At 63.4% G+C, this 16,016-nt stretch overlaps 2 protein-coding genes across 2 annotated transcripts; one reads left to right on the top strand and one right to left on the bottom strand.

Annotated features, from left to right (window-relative positions):
- Nucleotides 1-5,053: 5,053 nt before the first annotated feature.
- On the top strand, nt 5,054-5,851 carry PERCC1 (proline and glutamate rich with coiled coil 1). The gene has a single exon (XM_033841129.2). The coding sequence runs from the start codon at nt 5,054-5,056 to the stop codon at nt 5,849-5,851; it is 798 nt and encodes a 265-aa protein (XP_033697020.1).
- A 657-nt stretch (nt 5,852-6,508) lies between these two features.
- CCDC154 (coiled-coil domain containing 154) lies at nt 6,509-15,900 on the bottom strand. Its single transcript, XM_073792497.1, is given in 17 exon segments — nt 6,509-6,892; nt 6,894-6,953; nt 7,244-7,327; nt 7,760-7,877; nt 8,250-8,326; nt 8,401-8,520; nt 9,543-9,680; nt 9,759-9,885; nt 10,235-10,359; nt 10,439-10,567; nt 10,640-10,741; nt 12,668-12,791; nt 13,142-13,237; nt 13,564-13,610; nt 13,798-13,969; nt 14,057-14,276; nt 14,391-15,900. Coding segments are annotated over 17 exon segments (1,977 nt in total). The 5' UTR covers nt 14,401-15,900; the 3' UTR covers nt 6,509-6,664.
- Between the last annotated feature and the right edge of the window lie 116 nt (nt 15,901-16,016).

The raw sequence follows: 16,016 nt of genomic DNA, 5'->3' as shown, positions 1-16,016 counted from the left end.
GCCTTCGTGGTTTCATATTTCTGGCCTCCAGAACTGTGAGAAAGTAACTTCTGTTGTTTTAAACCAGCAGTTGGTGGTCCTTTGTTATGGCAGCCCCTGGAGACTGATACAGATGCCCAGTCACAGTTACCCTGCTTGCTGACAGCACACAGCCCAGAGCAGAGCCCCTCACCCAACAATGGCTGAACCCAGAGCCCATTCTAACGCCCGCCTCCTGAGACACCCATGTCCCGGGCTGTGAATTCTCCCTTGTGAAGTCCACCTTGTTCAGTGACACATGTGTCCCTGGCAGCCTCTGGCTGGAGGGTGACAACAGCCCCAAATGCTGTGGTTTGCTTGACCCTCTCTGATGCGGTGGAGCCCAGAGTGGGAAAAGCCACAGCCAGATGCGGCCGGTGGCCCGGTGTCTCCAGGGCCCTCCCCTTCCTGACCCCAGCAGTCTCGGCAGGGCACTGGGTGACAGGTGCCCAGCACTGCCAGCGATGCCGCTCTTGTCCAAGGTCCCCCTCCTCCCAGAGGCATAAACCAACACCTCAGCCTTCATTATCTCAAAGCACACAGAGAAACCTCACACGAGGACTAATGTCCCACTAATGGGAGGGAGGCTGCAGCCCTTGTGTGCCCGATGGCAGGAGTAATTTACTGTAGCGCCACTTGAGAGCTGACATATTGGAGCTATTGATTTTCCCTGGGAAGATCAATATGGGGTGCATGGGGACAGGCAGGGCCACCACCTTTGGAAAGGCAGAGCCTTTCTCCCAGGGGCTGAGGCCTGACAGCAGGGGTGGGGGCTGGTGGGGGCAGGGTGAGCACAGAGCTCTGAAGGCCCCATACTGCCCACAATGGGGGCCTGGCTGGGAGCAGATGCCAGGGCATATGCTCAGGCCCCAAGCCTGGCAGCCTGAGTGCCTCAGCCCCCAGCCCCAGCCAGGAGCCCCCATGGGCACAGGGGGCTTGGGACACCCATGCCACTTGGCCTGGCACTGGCTGGCCACCCAATACCGGCGGGACATGTGTGGGCAGTGATTCTGGGAAAGTGCGTCTCTCCACCTACCCAGGGTCCCCCTGGCTGCCATAACCCAGCCCAGCCTCACCTGTAACAAAAGCTGGAGTTCAGCCTCCACCCACCAGACTCCTGTGTCTATCTTGAGCATGGCTCTGACTCAGGAGGGGCAAGGAAGGGGATAATTCCACTAAGACCCAAGATCTGCTTCTTGAATCCCTCTCACGCCTGTCTCCCACCCTCACCTCCACATACTGTGCCTTGTTAGGCCCCATCGTTGATCGCTAGGACTGGTGCAGTGGCACCCTCCCCAAGTCTCCAGTCTCAGCCCTCCTGTGTCCAGAGCCCCACCCCACACTGTGCTGCTGAGGTTCCTCTCCCCAAACACCTGCCTGCTCTGGGTTCTCTCTGACTCTAGAACTCTCCATCCTAGACTGGGGTTTCCTCCTTGTCTCTGGTCAGGCAGAAAAAGGCACTGGGATTCTGCCACCAGAGGACAAGTGTCTGGCTGTCTGTGGACAGTCTTCCCACAGCTGGCATGAATGGACACCTCGCTGGGTCACTCTTGGGACCCAGAGCCCCTTCCACAGCCCCAGTTCCACTGACTGGGAGCCTGAGGCAGAGGCCAGGATGGAAAAGTGGGCCTGTGGGGTGGGGGGTGAAAACCACCCTGGGGCCTCTTTCCTGCAAAAGCCCCACTGCCACTCTGCGATTTGGTTCCAGTGATGCTGGGAAGAGCTGAGGCCCTGGCCGACTTGGCTCCCGGTACAGGAGGAAGGTCCGAGCTCCAGGGCCAGGCCAGGAGGTCCTGTGTGCCACCCACCCCACTTTCCAGCCAATGCTTCCACCTCTGGGCTTCCTGTTGCTGCTGAAACAGGGAGCACAAACTGAGTGGCTTAAAACAACACTGATTTGTTGTGCAGTCCTGGAGGTCCGAGGTCCCAAGTGGGTTTCCCTGGCCCCAAATCAAGGTGTCTGCAGGTTTGTGCCCTGAAGGCTCCAGGGGAGAATCTCCTTGTCTTCCGGATTTTAGAGGCCGCTCCATTCCTTGGATTGCAGCCCCTCCACCTTCAAAGGTGACCTTCTGCTTCAGTTGCCACATCTCCCCCCACCCCCACTCGGACCCTCCTGCTTCCCTCTGTGACACACAAGCCCACTGGATAATCCAGGGCCATCTCCCATCTCAGGGTCCTTATCTCAGTCACCTCTGCTGGGTCCCTTTGCCAAGTGGGGTGAGGACGCAATTCCCAGGGATCAGGGTGTGGACATCTTTGGGGCCATCACTCAGCCTACCACAGGGGTGCCAGCTCCTCGCGATCTGGTTCCTTTCCAGGCTGTCCCCTCTGCCGGAACACCTTTACTTCCCCCGGCTTGGCTGGGTGAGCACCTGCCCCATCAGCGCCTGCAAACCACCTCCTTTGTGAAGCCCCTCCTCTGGCCACAAAGGCCAGGACCTTCTCCATGACAGGGCTGCATCTCACCTTCCCCAGCCCAGCCCCCATGCCCAGCACTTCCCTCGGGCCCCTGAGGCCCCACCCTGCGGGGCTGACCCCAACCCAGCCGGTCTCCAGGCCCTTCCCAGACCCCGGCCCTGGCTGTTCCCAATAGGCAGCAGTGAGCACTGCAGCTACAGCCAGAACAGCTGCTGAGGTCCAGCCCTGGGTCCTGGGCAGGTCATGGTGGGCGTTCCCTGCACTGGCAGAGGGGCAGGGGCCGTATCTGGGCAAAGAGGGATTCTGGGGTCCCAGCAGTCCTGGGGAGCCACCGGGGACCCCAACCCCCAGCCTCCCCCAGGTCTTGGCTGACACCTGGGCTGTGCTGGGTCAGAGAGAGGCTGGCTAAGGCTGGGGCAGGGTCGACCCACAACCAGGACCTGGCAAGTGTCATTGGACCCCAGGGTATAAGGACAGAACTGTGGCTGTGGCCAAGGTCGGTTTCCGGGGACGGGGAAACTTGGACTGGACTCATGGGACTCACGGTGAAGGGGCTGTAATGGTGGGTGGTAACCACAGTGAGGACGCCCCAGGGCAGGACCCACGGGGCTGGAGGGGCCACCAAGCCCCTTAGGGGAAGGCACAGGAGCTAAAAAAGGAGCCAGAGAAGGGAGGTGTCACCTCAGCCTGGACGTGGGGATGAAGCCCTTGGGGGAGCAGTGATTCAATGGGGTTTGTTGCAAATGCACCTGCAGCTCTGGAACGGTGGGAAGTGGCAGGAGGGGGCTGGGCAGGGACTCTGGGGTCCCCACCTGCATAAACCCACCACCTAGGCCCTGGCTGGTGGTCCCTGGCCCTCCTGGGGCTTCCCAGGTCCTGCTGCTGGCCCAGAGCCCGTTCACCCAGAGCGCTGCAGAAGCAGGATGTCCTCTAGAGAAGGCTACTCCAGGAGTCAAAATAGCATGAAATTTAATTTTCCGCCTATTTGACAAGGCTTCGTCCAGGCCCCAATCAGCGGTGGAGATAAGGGTCCTCGGCCCCGGGTGTGAGCCAGCTGGGCGAGCGGCAAACACTCCACGGTCCCCCGGGCAGGCTGAGGCTCCCCCCGGCGGGGCCCTGGTTGCCGGGCGCTAAAGCAAACGGGCTCTATTTGCCCAGTCTGCGATGACAATGCAGTCACCAAATATTTGCCAGCCGGGCCAGCCACAGAGCTTGGCTATAAATGCTTGAGCCCAGGTGGAGGTGGGCCTGCCCAGCGGGAGCTGCAGGCCTTGGCAGGTAGGAGCCAGGCTGGGCGGCGGGCGGGAGGGTGCTGGTGGCAGAGGTCCTGGGAAGGCTGTGGGGTTCCTCTGCCCTGGTGGTCTTTGGGGACCACCCACCCACGGGGAGGGGTCAACAGCAGGGCTGAGCGGGGCTGGGTCATTGAGGTGGGCTGGCCAGGGAAAGGGGGGCACCTGAGTCTTGGCTCCCCACCAGCGGCCATGCCAACGCCCAACGCTGGGGCCACGGTTCACCCCAACAGGGAAGAGGGGCCCTAGAACTGCAGAGCATGATGGCAGGGAGGAGGGGGAGGTCCGAGAGGCCCCCCTGACTCTGAGGGCGGCCTGTGGACTTCCCGCCCCTCCCCCCACATGGGGAGTGGTTTCCTGAAGCTGTGAGCCCCCCCTTCTCTCTAACCCCTCTTCCCTTTCTTCCTCCCCCTTGCCCAGGGCTCCCGCTAGAAGGCCTCCTGGTCCAAGGGCTGGCCCCCCTGCCTCCCTGCAGTACAGGAGCTGGGGCCCTGTTCGGCGGGGGGCCTCCCACATTCACAATCAGCTCCCCTAATCCCACCCCCTCCACAGTCCTGCCAGCCCCCCCCATCCCCAGGTTAGAGATGCTAGAGGTGACCTCACCAACCCTCCACCCCCGACAGGGAGCACAGGGAAGCCTGCGACTGTGGGGACAGAGAAATGGCTCTGCCCTCCCCTGAAGATCCCCGGAGCTCACCTCACAGCCCCTGAAGCCTCTGAAGCCCCCAAAACTGCAAGGGACAGAGCACCCAGGTCGAGGCAGCCAGGCCCGGCTCCCGGGCTCAGCATGGTCACTTCAGGCACAGAGGGACCCTGCCAACCACAGACACTCAGGGAGGGGATGTGTCAAGGGGGTCCCTCCCCACCCTGCACCTGGGCAGACTCTACGTCAACAAGCCTGTTTATCAAGAGCTACAGCGACCCTGAGCTGGGGCGAGGGCTCTGCTCTCCAGACCCCAAACCTGCCCGAAGCCCAGCCCCTGGGCCAGCTCCCTTCCCACCTGCCCAGCTTCTCTCTCTCCAAGTCACTATTCCAACAGCACTGTCAGCCACCCTCCCTACAGATGTACCCTCCTCTGGCGGGTGACTGAGGCCTGCACCCTGCAGCTCACCCCTGCCATGCCCCCCCCGCCATGCCCCCCCGCCACAGTGCCCACCACCTCCGTCTCTCCAAGTGTCACCTGCCTCTGAGCTCAGCGCCCGCCCCAACCCTGCAGTGACTATTCCCCTAGGAGGGCTGCGGGCCCTGACTGCTAACCTGTCCCCTCTCCACCTCCCTCCCCAGCTAGCGCCCAGTGCCCGAGAGCCCCCAGAAGCTCGGCGGAGAGATGGCCGCGGGTGTGATCTGGCCTCTCTGTGACTTCCGGCTGCCTCTGCCATACCATGGGCCCTTCCTGCCCTCAGACCCGGAGCCCCCAGACTCTTCTGAGGAGGAGGAGGAGGAGGATGGGGAAGAGGAACTGGAGGTCGAGGGGCCAGAGGGCCACAGCCCGGCCCCCCAGAGCTCAGGTTGGGCCCCAGAAGTGGCCCCTCTGGACCCCGGTGGCCCAGAGACGCCGCTGCAGCTCCTGCGGTTCTCTGAGCTCATCAGTGGCGACATCCAGCGGTACTTCGGCCACAAGGACCGGGGGCAGGACCCCGACGCCTGCGACATCTACGCCGATGGCCACACGGCCAGCAACTCAGCCAGGGAGCTCTCCTGCGCCAACCTTGTGCGCCTGGCCCAGGGCGAGGCCCCAGAAAATGAGGCCACTGAGCCCGGGGTCTGCTCCCCTGGGGCCCCCGAGGGGCAGGCGTGCGGGCCGGGCCTCGGTGGGGAAGGGCTGCAGCCGCTGGGACCCCTGGCCGAGCTCTTCGACTACGGGCTGCGGCAGTACTTGGGACCCAGGGCCGCGGCCGGCCGCCGACTCAGGCTGGAGCAGAAGTACGGCCACATCACCCCCATGACCCAAAGGAAGCTTCCCCCCTCCTTCTGGAAGGAGCCGGCACCCAGCCCCCTGGGTCTGCTGCACCCCGGCACGCCTGACTTCAGCGACCTGCTGGCCAGCTGGTCAGCAGAGGCCGGCCCCGAGCTGCTGGGCTGGGGGGGCCAGGCCCTGGAGGGGGTGCAGCTGGCCGAGGCCTAGTGATTGAGCAAGGATCAGCGGGGGTGAGCTGAGGGCAACAAGGGCCCGGACTCTCCTTATTGCTGTCCTGAGAGGAGCCCTCGGGGACCTCCAATCAGGGCAGCCACCAGGGGACAAATCAGCTCAGGTAGGGACTTCCCAGGCCAGGGCCGGGAATGGGCAGGGGCCACCCAAGAGCTCTGCCCACAGGAGGGAGGATGGGGCAGGAGCTGCAGCCTCTTGGAGGCGGTGGGCTCAGGGCGTCTACACGCTGGGTTCCCCTCTGGGCAAGCCACATTTCCTCAAAGACCAGCCCCCAAAGTTCCAGTCAGTGGTGAAGGGCAGCCCTCCACGCTGCCCATCCAACTGGCCCCAGGGTGGCTCTTCCTCGTGGCACCCGCGCAGGTGGCAGGGCCAGCTACCATGGGGGTGACAGCTTTCTTGGAGGGGCAGGAAGGGGGGCACTGTCTGAGTGGCCAAGCTAACGTGCTGTTGGCTCCGGGTGGGGCTCGGGCTGCAGTGCCTGTGGGTGGGAGGCCCTGGGGAGCGGTGGGGTCTGGGGCTCAGCAGCCAGGACAGGGGCAGGGGTTCTGGGAGTCTAGGGAAGGTCCTCTTGGCCACTCCCCTGCCCAGGGCCTCCTGAACCCCTGGAGGGAACTCCAGCCTCAGACAGGCGTGGGGCGGGCATGTTTATTTCTGGGAAAGGAGCAGGGACAAGAGCTAGTGGGCGGGCTTCTAGCCGAGGGGCTTCTCCGAGACCGCCCTTGGCCTCCGCCAGGCCGCCAGCTTCATGAGGACCGCCTTCCACCGCAGCCACCTGCCCAGAGACACGGCTCATGGCCCGGAACCCGCCTCCGCCCACTGCCCTCGGGGTCCGCCCAGCCCCGAACCCGGGCCTGGAGGGGGCTCTGGAAGGCGGCTCCCCGCTGCCCACCTCACGGCCTGATACATGCCCCAGTGGTTCATGGGGACCACCTCGTCAGGGGCCACATCCTTGATGAAGAACTGCTGCCTCACCAGGGACATGAGGACCCTTCTGCTGCCTAGCGTCAGGGCCCAGGGGGCCCCCCTCGCTCCACAGGTGCATCACGCTTGACAGCGGAGTGGCCATCTCCTCCGTGCGCTGTGGACACGGGAATCAGACCAGAGGGGCGGGACAGCCAACGGGATTTATCTCCCTCTGGGCTAGCCTGGGCCTTATCTGCCCAGAAACTCTGCTTGGGCCAGACACGCAGACAGACGGCTGGGCAGACCAAAAAGCTACAGGGTGGCCAGGCTGGGGGTGGTGAGGGCAGCTGGAAGTCAGGCTCTGCACAGAGAAAGGCGGCCCACCCACAGGGCCTGGTAAGCCCTGGAGCTTGGGTGGTGGGGGCGGGGGCACGGCCAGGGCCCAGTTCAGGGGCCACCTCTCACCCGCTTGGTTTCTGTATTAAACTTGAGATTCTGAATGGTCTTGTACTGGATGCTGCTTTCCAACTTCATCATTTGGTTCTGAAACTAAACACGGCCCCCATTCGTGGGCACAGATGCAGGAAGTCTGCAGACTCGGGGGAGGCCCCCGCCCTAATCACTCGTGGCAGGAGCCGGCCTCTGACACATGGGTCCTCGCCCCTCAGTGGGAGCCGGTCGCATCACTCAGCCCGATGACAAGGGGGGACCCGGCCAGAACTCAGGGCTGCTCTTTTCACTAGCTGCTGATGCACCTCAGCATCTGGGGGCTCTAGACAGAAGCCCCCACTTGGTACTTCCAGAGGCTGATATGTGCAGAGCCGCCCAGCAGGATGGCTGGTTCCATGCGCCTCGCCCCCCACATTCCCAGGGGGGTGTCCTGGATCTGAGCCTCCCTGGGTGGGGGGAGGTCTGCCCCTGTCTGAGCCAGCCCCCCACCGCCCCCCACCGAGTGTGCCAAGCCCAGGGGCCCAGGGGTACCGTGGCCAGCTTGCCCTGGATCTCGGCGATCTTCCGCCCGGGGTTGCCCTCTCTGAGCAGCTGCACAGAGGACGGCAGAGCAGCCAGCTCCTGCCTCACGGCCTCGCCCTCGAGCTCTCTGTGAGCACAGGAGGCCGGGGCTGACGGGCTCTGGCGGGCATCTGGGGGGTGGGGCAGCTGGAGAGAGGAGGCCCTGGGCAGAGCATAGGGTGCTCGGCACTGCCGCCCCACCAGTGGGCACTGGGGGGTCCCCAGCAGGTGATAGAGTGAAAGGCTGCCCCCAGCAGGGGCCAAACCCAAAGCTGGGCCAGGCCTGGGGTGGGGAGGGGTCGGGACTGCCACAGGTGCAGGGGCTTGGGGAGGATGGACCACTGTCAGGAAGCCCTGTGATGCAGCAGGGTCATTCTGAGACGGCTGTGCCCTCCTGCAGTGGGACCAGCCCACTCCCTGAAGGTCCTGCCAGGCTATGACAGGGAGCCGGGGGCCTCACCTGGCTTTGGCCTCGGCAGGGATCTTGAAGTCTGAGTCACTCTTGTGAAGGATGCACGTGTCGGCGATGGCCTCTATCTGAAACGCAGAGCCGGCGGGCGGCTCAGGGTGGGCACAGCGGGGAGGGGGAGGCCAGCCCAGCCCTCACCCACCTGCCGGGGCAGGCTGTCCACTCTCTGCTGCACCTCCCGTAGGTGCGCCTCGGCCTCCTCTCGACACCGGGCCAGGGCTTCCCGCCATCGCTGCTCTGCAACTCCCCACTCACTCTGTGCCTGGGGCGCAGACACCAGTGAGGGCTGGAACCCGCCCAGAGAGGGTGGACAGGCCGACTGACTGGCTCCACTGGAGCCATAGTCAGACCTGAGACGGCGAGTCCCACGCAGCAGAGCTCCTGGAGGGCACAGGGCCCCTGCCTCAACTCAGAGCATGTCCACACTGACCGGACACAGCCCGGGTGGCCTGGCCTGGCACAGTCTGGGTGCCCCAGTCCTCCCAGGCAGGGCTACCAGGCTGAGCAGAGCCACATCCCTAAGAAGGCCTGGCTTCGCTCCCTCCCCTGAGCCAGACCCAGCTGCCTGTGAGTCGGCAGCGACAGAGAACAGGCAGCTGGCCTACAAGCACAGGATGGGGGACCCAGCCCCGCTGCCAAAGGGTGTATACCTGTGTTCACGGCAGCACTAAGGGCTTCAGAAGGACACCAGCTCAGTGTCATCAGCTGACAAATGAATAAGCTATGATCCATCCACACAGTGAAATGTGACAGCCATAAAAAGGAAAGGAGCACTGACACATGCCACAGAGTGGATGAACTTCAAACATGGAACATTCAGCGAGAGAAGCTCACAAAAGGCCACAGAGCATTTGATTCCATTTATACGAAATGTCCAGAGCAGGCAAATCCAGAGAGACGGAAAGCAGACCAGTGTTTGCCAGGGGCTGGGGGAGGGGTTGTGACCTCTAATGCACGGGGTTTCCTTTTCGGGGATGGAAAAGTTCTAAAAGTGATTGTGGTGGTGGCTGTACAACTCTGAATAGACAAAGAACCACGGAAGTACACACTTTGAAAGGGGGAATTGTCTGGTGGGTGCACTGAACCTCAATAAAGCTGTTAGAAAAAGAGCAAAAAGAACCCAAAGGTGTAGGCTGCTTTGCTGGTCACTCAGTGGAGCCCCCGTGTGGTTGGGGCCCTGGGCCTTGTGGACAGCTGTTGGGTGGGTTGGGACCTGCCGCCCTGAGGGGCAGCAGGACCCCTCCCACCTAGGTGCACCTTCCCCGGGCTGCTCTGTGCACTCACCTCGCACAGCCTCAGGCTCAGCGTCTGCTCCTGCAGGTCCAGCCTCCAGCTCAGGGCCAGGAAGTGGTCACTCATGTCCTTCACCTGCCTGACCAGCTCAGCCACGGACACCTCCAGGGCCTGGCTCTTCTCTCAGAGCTGTGGGAGGCTGGGCTGAGTGTACTGCCTGCATAAGCAGGGAACCCTGCAGGCCCGGCCCTGGCCCTGCCGTCTCACCAGCTCCAGGGCACTGTACATCTCCTGCTGGGCCAGCTTGCTGGCCAGCTGCATGGTCTCCAGGTTCTCCTGCAGGTAGGTAGCCAGCTCCCCGGCCCGGCTGTTCTCCAACTTCCCTTTAGCATCCCTAGGGGTGGGTGCCACTGAGAGAGACTGTCCCTCAGCCAAGGCTGGCCCACCCCTTGGCATTGTGCCAGGGCAGCGAGCCCGGCTACTGGCTTCAGAACCTTCCAGGTGGCCCCAGGGAGAGGATGAGGGTCATCACAGGGACCACCGAGACAGGGCTGAGTCCACCGCTGCCACTCAGAGCTCCCCCGCGAGGGACAGGCTGGGGGAGGGATGGGAGCCCCCCACTAAAGGGCAGCTTCTCTGCCCCAGGGCACCCTGCTGGGCCTCGAGCCAGGCTCAGGACGTTGGGGTCAGGGGAGCAGGGCCGTTCCCACCTGCCCCACCTGAGGCCCCGCTCGGACACCCACCAGGCCTTCTGCTCGGCCAGCAGGATGTGGCTCAGCGATGCTTGGTTCTGACGCACGAACTCGGTCAGCTGGACCACGGCCTTGTCCAGGCCCCGACGCTGCTCCAGGAGGTGGCACTCTTCCTGCTGCCAGGCAGAGGCAACCTGAGACCTGCCCAGCTCCAGCCGGGGCCCCGCCTGTGCTGGTGCCCACTGTGCCACCCACCTGCCTCTGCCCCTGCAGGGCCCACGTGCACTCTGCGTCCAGCTCCTGGAGTTGCTGCCACTGGCTCTCCAGCTCCTCCCATAGGCCGCTCTCCGGCGGCAGCCATGCGCTCTCTGAGGCCTTCATTCTCTGTGGGGAGACCCCGCCCGCCATGAGCTGGGGAGAGGGGGACTGGATGGCCTGCCGCCGGCAGGCACTCACCTTCTCCAGGGCCAGAAAGCTCTTCTGCAGGAAGCTGCATAGCTTGGCCTCCCTCTTGAGAAAGCGGAGGCTCATCTCCTCCCTGAGCTTGGTCATCTGGGCCTGTGGAGTGGGGGCCACATGGTCACCGTGCACCTCCCCAAGGGCGTCCCCCTTGCCCATCCCCATACCCATAGCGCCATCAGGGACTTGCTGTTCTCCTGCCCAACCATCTCTGTCGGAGGGGACCCTGGTCCTGTGTGCCCTGCAGGGGTGGGCCTGTCACACCCTCCTCAGGAAGGAAGGCAGGGCAGGCAGGGGCCACATGTCCCAGAGAGCCAGGCGCAAGGGCTGTGAAGGGTCTGAAGGCCACGCTCCACGGGCCCAGGACACACATGGTCCTCACAGTGACTGCCAGACCCCACCAGGGGAGGCGGCAGAGCAGCCATCGGATCATACCCCTGCCAGGAGCCCCGGGCAAGGAGGCTGAGTGTACATGTGAGCACACACTCACACATGTACACACACTCATGCACATGTGCACATCCCCGTTCACACGTGTGCACACACACACTGTCTGCCCTCGTCCTCCAGGCCCAGGGTGGGACCCCTTCTCTCTTCTCCCTCCATCAGCTCCTTTCCTGCTGCACTGAGGGTCTGGATGCAGGAGACAGGGGTCTAGGCCCACAGGCACAAGGCAGCCTCTCCACGGCCACAAGTCCTTCTAGGGCCAGGAGGGCTGCCCACAGCCCAGAGCAGGTGTGCCCTGAGTCCCCACCAGCCTCCCTGTCCCATGCAGGGTGACCCAGAGCAGGGCTTGGCTGTTTCTATAAAGAACCAGAAGGCAGGGCTTCCCTGGTGGCGCAGTGGTTGAGAGTCCGCCTGCCGATGCAGGGGACACGGGTTCGTGCCCCGATCTGGGAAGATCCCACATGCCGCGGAGCGGCTAGGCCTGTGAGCCATGGCCGCTGAGCCTGTGCGTCCGGAGCCTGTGCTCCACAATGGGAGAGGCCACAACAGTGAGAGGCCCGTGTACCGCCAAAAAAACCCCCAAAAAACAGAAGGCAGACGTTTGGCGTTTATGGGCCACAGTGTCTCTGTCATAACCCCTCAGCTTTGTGGTTCCAGCACAAAAGCAGCCGTGGGCAACAATAAACGAATGGCCATGTGCCAATAAAACTTTATTCACAAAACCAGACAGCAGTGGCAGGGCACTGACCCCAGCCCCATGGCACACTTGGGGAGATGCGTGCCAGCCAGGCATCGGGGATCCCGGGCCCCGATGCCGCCTGGGGCTCCTGCCTCTCAGTGGAGCCAAGGCACCAGCTTCCCACAGGGCAGCGGGAGGGGCACGCATGGAGCTGGGCAGCTGAGCTATGAGGGCAGCAGCTGGGGACGCGGCACAGTCCCTGGTCTCTATTTGCAGAGCTGAAGAGGCTGGGTCCAGAGGCGCCCCACCCCGGCCCCTGCCCCACCTTCTAGGCCACACGCACCAGCCGGGAGCAGGGCCACCGGAAGATGCGTCTTCAGGAAGGGACTTCCACTTTGCACGGAGGGAAGCATTGAAGCTGGAAATGGCCGAGGAAGGGGCCTCGGGCTATGAGATTCTACTTCTTGGTCTGGGTGCTGATCACATGGGGAAGGGGAGGTGGGGGAGCAGTGGCCACAACAGCACTCGTGCTAATGATGGACTTTCTGTGATGGAGGACGCACTCCACCTCAGCACAGCCAAATCGACAGCCACCAGCCACAGGTAGCCACAGTGCACTGCAATGTGGCTCCTGTGACCAAGGAACTGAGTTTTAAATTGCAACAGAGCCACCCGTGGCCAATGGCCACCGTAGTGGACAGTGTAGGACTTGGGGGTTGGCCACCAGGTCCAAACACGTGAACGGAACCAAAAGGAGAGCTGGGGTGAAGGAAGACCCCAGCAGTGGAGAAGATGTGGGATGGGGAGTTGGGGGTCTCCTGCACAGACTGCCTTGTTGGCAGCTTGCTGGCTGCTGATGCCAGAGCCCTGCCTGGATCTGCCCCTGGCCTCCCAGGTACCTGCATCCTGGCCACCTCATGGTCCACCCTCTGGCTGGCCTCCTCCTGGCTCTTCTGCAGGGCTCCACAGGCCACCTTCCGGTCCCGTTCCTCCTGCTTCAGCTTCTCGGTCAGCTCAGACAACCTAGGGGCAACGGCTGCAGGTCACAGCACCCCAGTCGGCCAGAGGCCTGATGGGGAGCCTCAGGGAGGCTGGTGGGGCCCTGGACACCAAATCCTTTTCGGGCCAGGCCTGCATCCGGGGGGCCCAGGCTGACCTAGCAGGAGGTCCAACCCTGCCCGGGTAAACACACAGAGAGGCCAGAAGCCCACTCTGTGTCTCCACCTGGGACAGAGAGAGCTAGAATCCCCGTGAGCGTAACTGATGGGGAAGGGGAAGAGGTGGGGACCCTGGGCTGGAGGGTCACCTGCCCTCCTTGATGACTCCCACACAACCCCTCGGTGGGTCCAGAGTCAGCCTCCTGAGGGGCCCACCAAAGGCTGGCCTCCTGCTCGGCGCCCTTCCGCTCAGAGTCCTGGAGTGCCTGCTTCCTCCTGATCTGGGTCAGGGCCTCCCGGACCTCCACCAGCCTGGCACACAAGAGCTGCTTCTGCCTGGGGCCTGCCCTGCCACCTCCTGGCAGCCAGGAGCAGGCTGGGCAGCCTTTGGGGTGGGGGTTCAGCCAAGGGGCCCAGCAGCAAGCCTTCTGCCCCTTTCCCAAGCTCCACAGGCTGCCGGGCTCCAGCAACCTGACCTTCTGGAGTTGGGCCGTGGATGTGTTTGCTTACCTGAGCAAGATACCAAATTGGAGACAACAAAAGCCAGGGGCTGATGCCCAGACTGGCCTGGCAGCAGTCGCTGCTTCCCCAAAGCCCCCCTCCCTCCTGTTAAGCCTGCTTCAAGGGTGCAGGGGTACCTCTTGTCCAGGGCCTGCATCTGGTTCTGGATCTGCAGGCTGGGGAACTGCAAGGTGGAGGGGTGAGCTGAGTACAGGCCAGGGGCCCTCCTAGCTCGACCAGCACGGACATGGGGGCCCACGGAGTGGGACCCGAGGCCCTGGCTTGAGCAGCAGGGGCTGAGTGGGGCTCAGGGTCCAGGAAACAGCTGCCCTGACACCCGGGGATGTCGCCTCCCAGCTGACGCATCCCACCTGGAGAGCCTCCTTCTCGGGGGCCTGAGCCGCCTGCTGAAGCCTCTTCAGCTCTGAGTCCTGCAGCTGCAAGCAGGTGTGGACCTGCAGCAGCTCCTGCAGCAGGCTCAGCGTGGTACGCTCACAGCAGGCCTTGTGTCCCCGCAGCGACACCTCGTGCAGGTCGGCCACCCTGGTGGGGTGAGGAGCGGGCTGTGTTGGCTGCGTGTGCGGGGCACTGACTACATGGCTCCCCCGCCCCTGGTCTCTAGGGGCTTACCAGTGCTCCAGCTGCTTCCAGTGCTTGGGGGTGTCCCGCTCTGGGACAGAAGCGGTGGACGGCAGGCAGCTGGACTCATACCTCTCCGAGCTCTCCTCCAGACTCAAGGGCTCGGAGCTGGCCAGCCCGTCCTCCAGGAGGAGTTCCAGGTCCTCCGGGGTGATGGTACCCGGCTGGGAGGGTGGCGAGGTCCCTAACGAGAGGTTGCTGTCTGACAGCTCTACAAGAAGGTACCTTGGGGTTTGCCTTTAGAGCCAACGGGGGGAGATGCTCGCAAATGGAGCCCAGGATAACAGGGATCCAAAACCTTGCTGAGTGCGCCCACTGAGCTCACCGTGGCTCATCCCGCTGGGTCCCACAGCAAGGCCCAGCTCTCACTGTCCATGTAGGAAGCTCAGCCTCAGAAAAGTAGGGCCCCACCTGAGGACACACAGCATTGGGCAGCAGGAATAGGACAGTGCCTGCCTGGCCAGCTTCAGATGGAGCGCCTGGGCTCTGAGGAGAGCTGGGGGTCAGGAAGCAAAGCCGTCCCACGTGGCCCAGACCCTCGTGCAGGCTCTTGCCTGGTGGTCTTCCCAGCTCCGCTTCAACTCACCTGATACAGCTTTACCAACAGCCCTGCCTGTGGTTTTGGCCGTTGCCAAGAAGCCCTGGGCCTAGCACCCCACGGCTGCCCACAGCTGGACCCCAGGGCGGTTGCAGGAGGGGGATAGGGGAAGGCGGAGAGAGGCAGGAAAAGTCAGAGCTGAAGGCTCTGGGATCCAGGGGGAGCACGTGAGGTGTGGAGTGGTAGCTCTGCCCTCACATCTCTCCTTCCAAGACAAAACCAAGGTAGGCAGGGCAGCGGGGGCTCTTCTGGAACCTTCTTTTTCTCACCAGAACCTCCTGACTTCACAGCCCAACTGCCGGTGGAACCTGAGCCCTCAGCTTTCCCATTCCGTCAAGGCCTCCCCAACTTCCCGTTTTTAGAAGGATCTGAGCGGGTACCACTTGGCCAGCCAGCAGGGATGGCTGCTGGCCTGACACGGGCAGGAACCCCCTGGCCTGGGCAGGAAGGGAGGGAGGCCCAGGAGCAATCACTGGCCCTCTGGTCAGAGAACCCGAGCAGGGAAGCTGGAGCCCAGGACCTGCTGAACACAGCCAGCCCAACAACCAGGCCGAGGGCACAGGGTGCCACAGGGGGACATGGCCAGAGCAGAGCCACCAAGAAAGGGTGCCGGCCACAGAGCAGTTGCACTGGTGATTTGAGCAACCTCAGTGAGAGAGACAGGTGGAGTGAATTTTATTTAACCCAGTGTAACTACAATATCACCCCCTTAACACATAACCAACACCTGAGCAGCTGAGAACACAGTGCCTGCGCTCTCCCCACACCGGGTCCTGAAGCCGGGTGCGCTGTGGCCAGTCTTGCTTCAGGCCAGCACTGACACTCAGGTGCCTCACCCCACCCAGGTGGCCCTGCTCTCTACTGTTGCCCAGACTCGCCCACGAGGGCTGTTGGGGGGCTTCCCTGTGACAAGGTCAGTGTCTCAGAGGCAACCCCTTGCCCAGGAAACCCAACGCCCCGCAGCCACACCACACACCTTGGAGCCCAGCGGGTCTGCGTGCTGACGGGGCGGCCCGTGTTTTGGGTGCACCTGAGCTTGCAGACAAGGACAGTGGCCAGGATGCAAGGAGAGGGAAAGAGTGCCTTCCCCGAGGGCTCTGCAGCGGCCCCAGGAGCAATGGGGACAAGGATGCAGTGGCCAGGGGCCTCCCTTCCATGGGCGTGGGGCGGCCCCAGGTGCTTCCCCACTTGTGGGTCTCTGAGCCTCTCGCCTGCATCTCTCTCTCGGCGGTGTCCCCGCTGGGGCACTGCCTACCTGCACCACACATGAAGGAGGGCTGCATCCTGGGTTGCCCCCCCCCCCCACCAGTGGGCCTGTGAATACTGGGAAACTGGACCGTGGCCCACGCTGGA

The sequence above is a fragment of the Tursiops truncatus genome, chromosome 15, assembly GCF_011762595.2.
Source record: "Tursiops truncatus isolate mTurTru1 chromosome 15, mTurTru1.mat.Y, whole genome shotgun sequence".
In the NCBI taxonomy this organism is placed as follows: domain Eukaryota; kingdom Metazoa; phylum Chordata; class Mammalia; order Artiodactyla; family Delphinidae; genus Tursiops; species Tursiops truncatus.
Note: the sequence above shows the minus strand (reverse complement) of the source record. Positions and strands in the feature narration are given on the sequence as shown.

What these genes read in the sequence shown, in the direction of transcription:
- PERCC1 (XM_033841129.2), top strand. Translation starts at nt 5,054, where the DNA reads ATGGCCGCGGGTGTGATCTGGCCTCTCTGTGACTTCCGGCTGCCTCTG.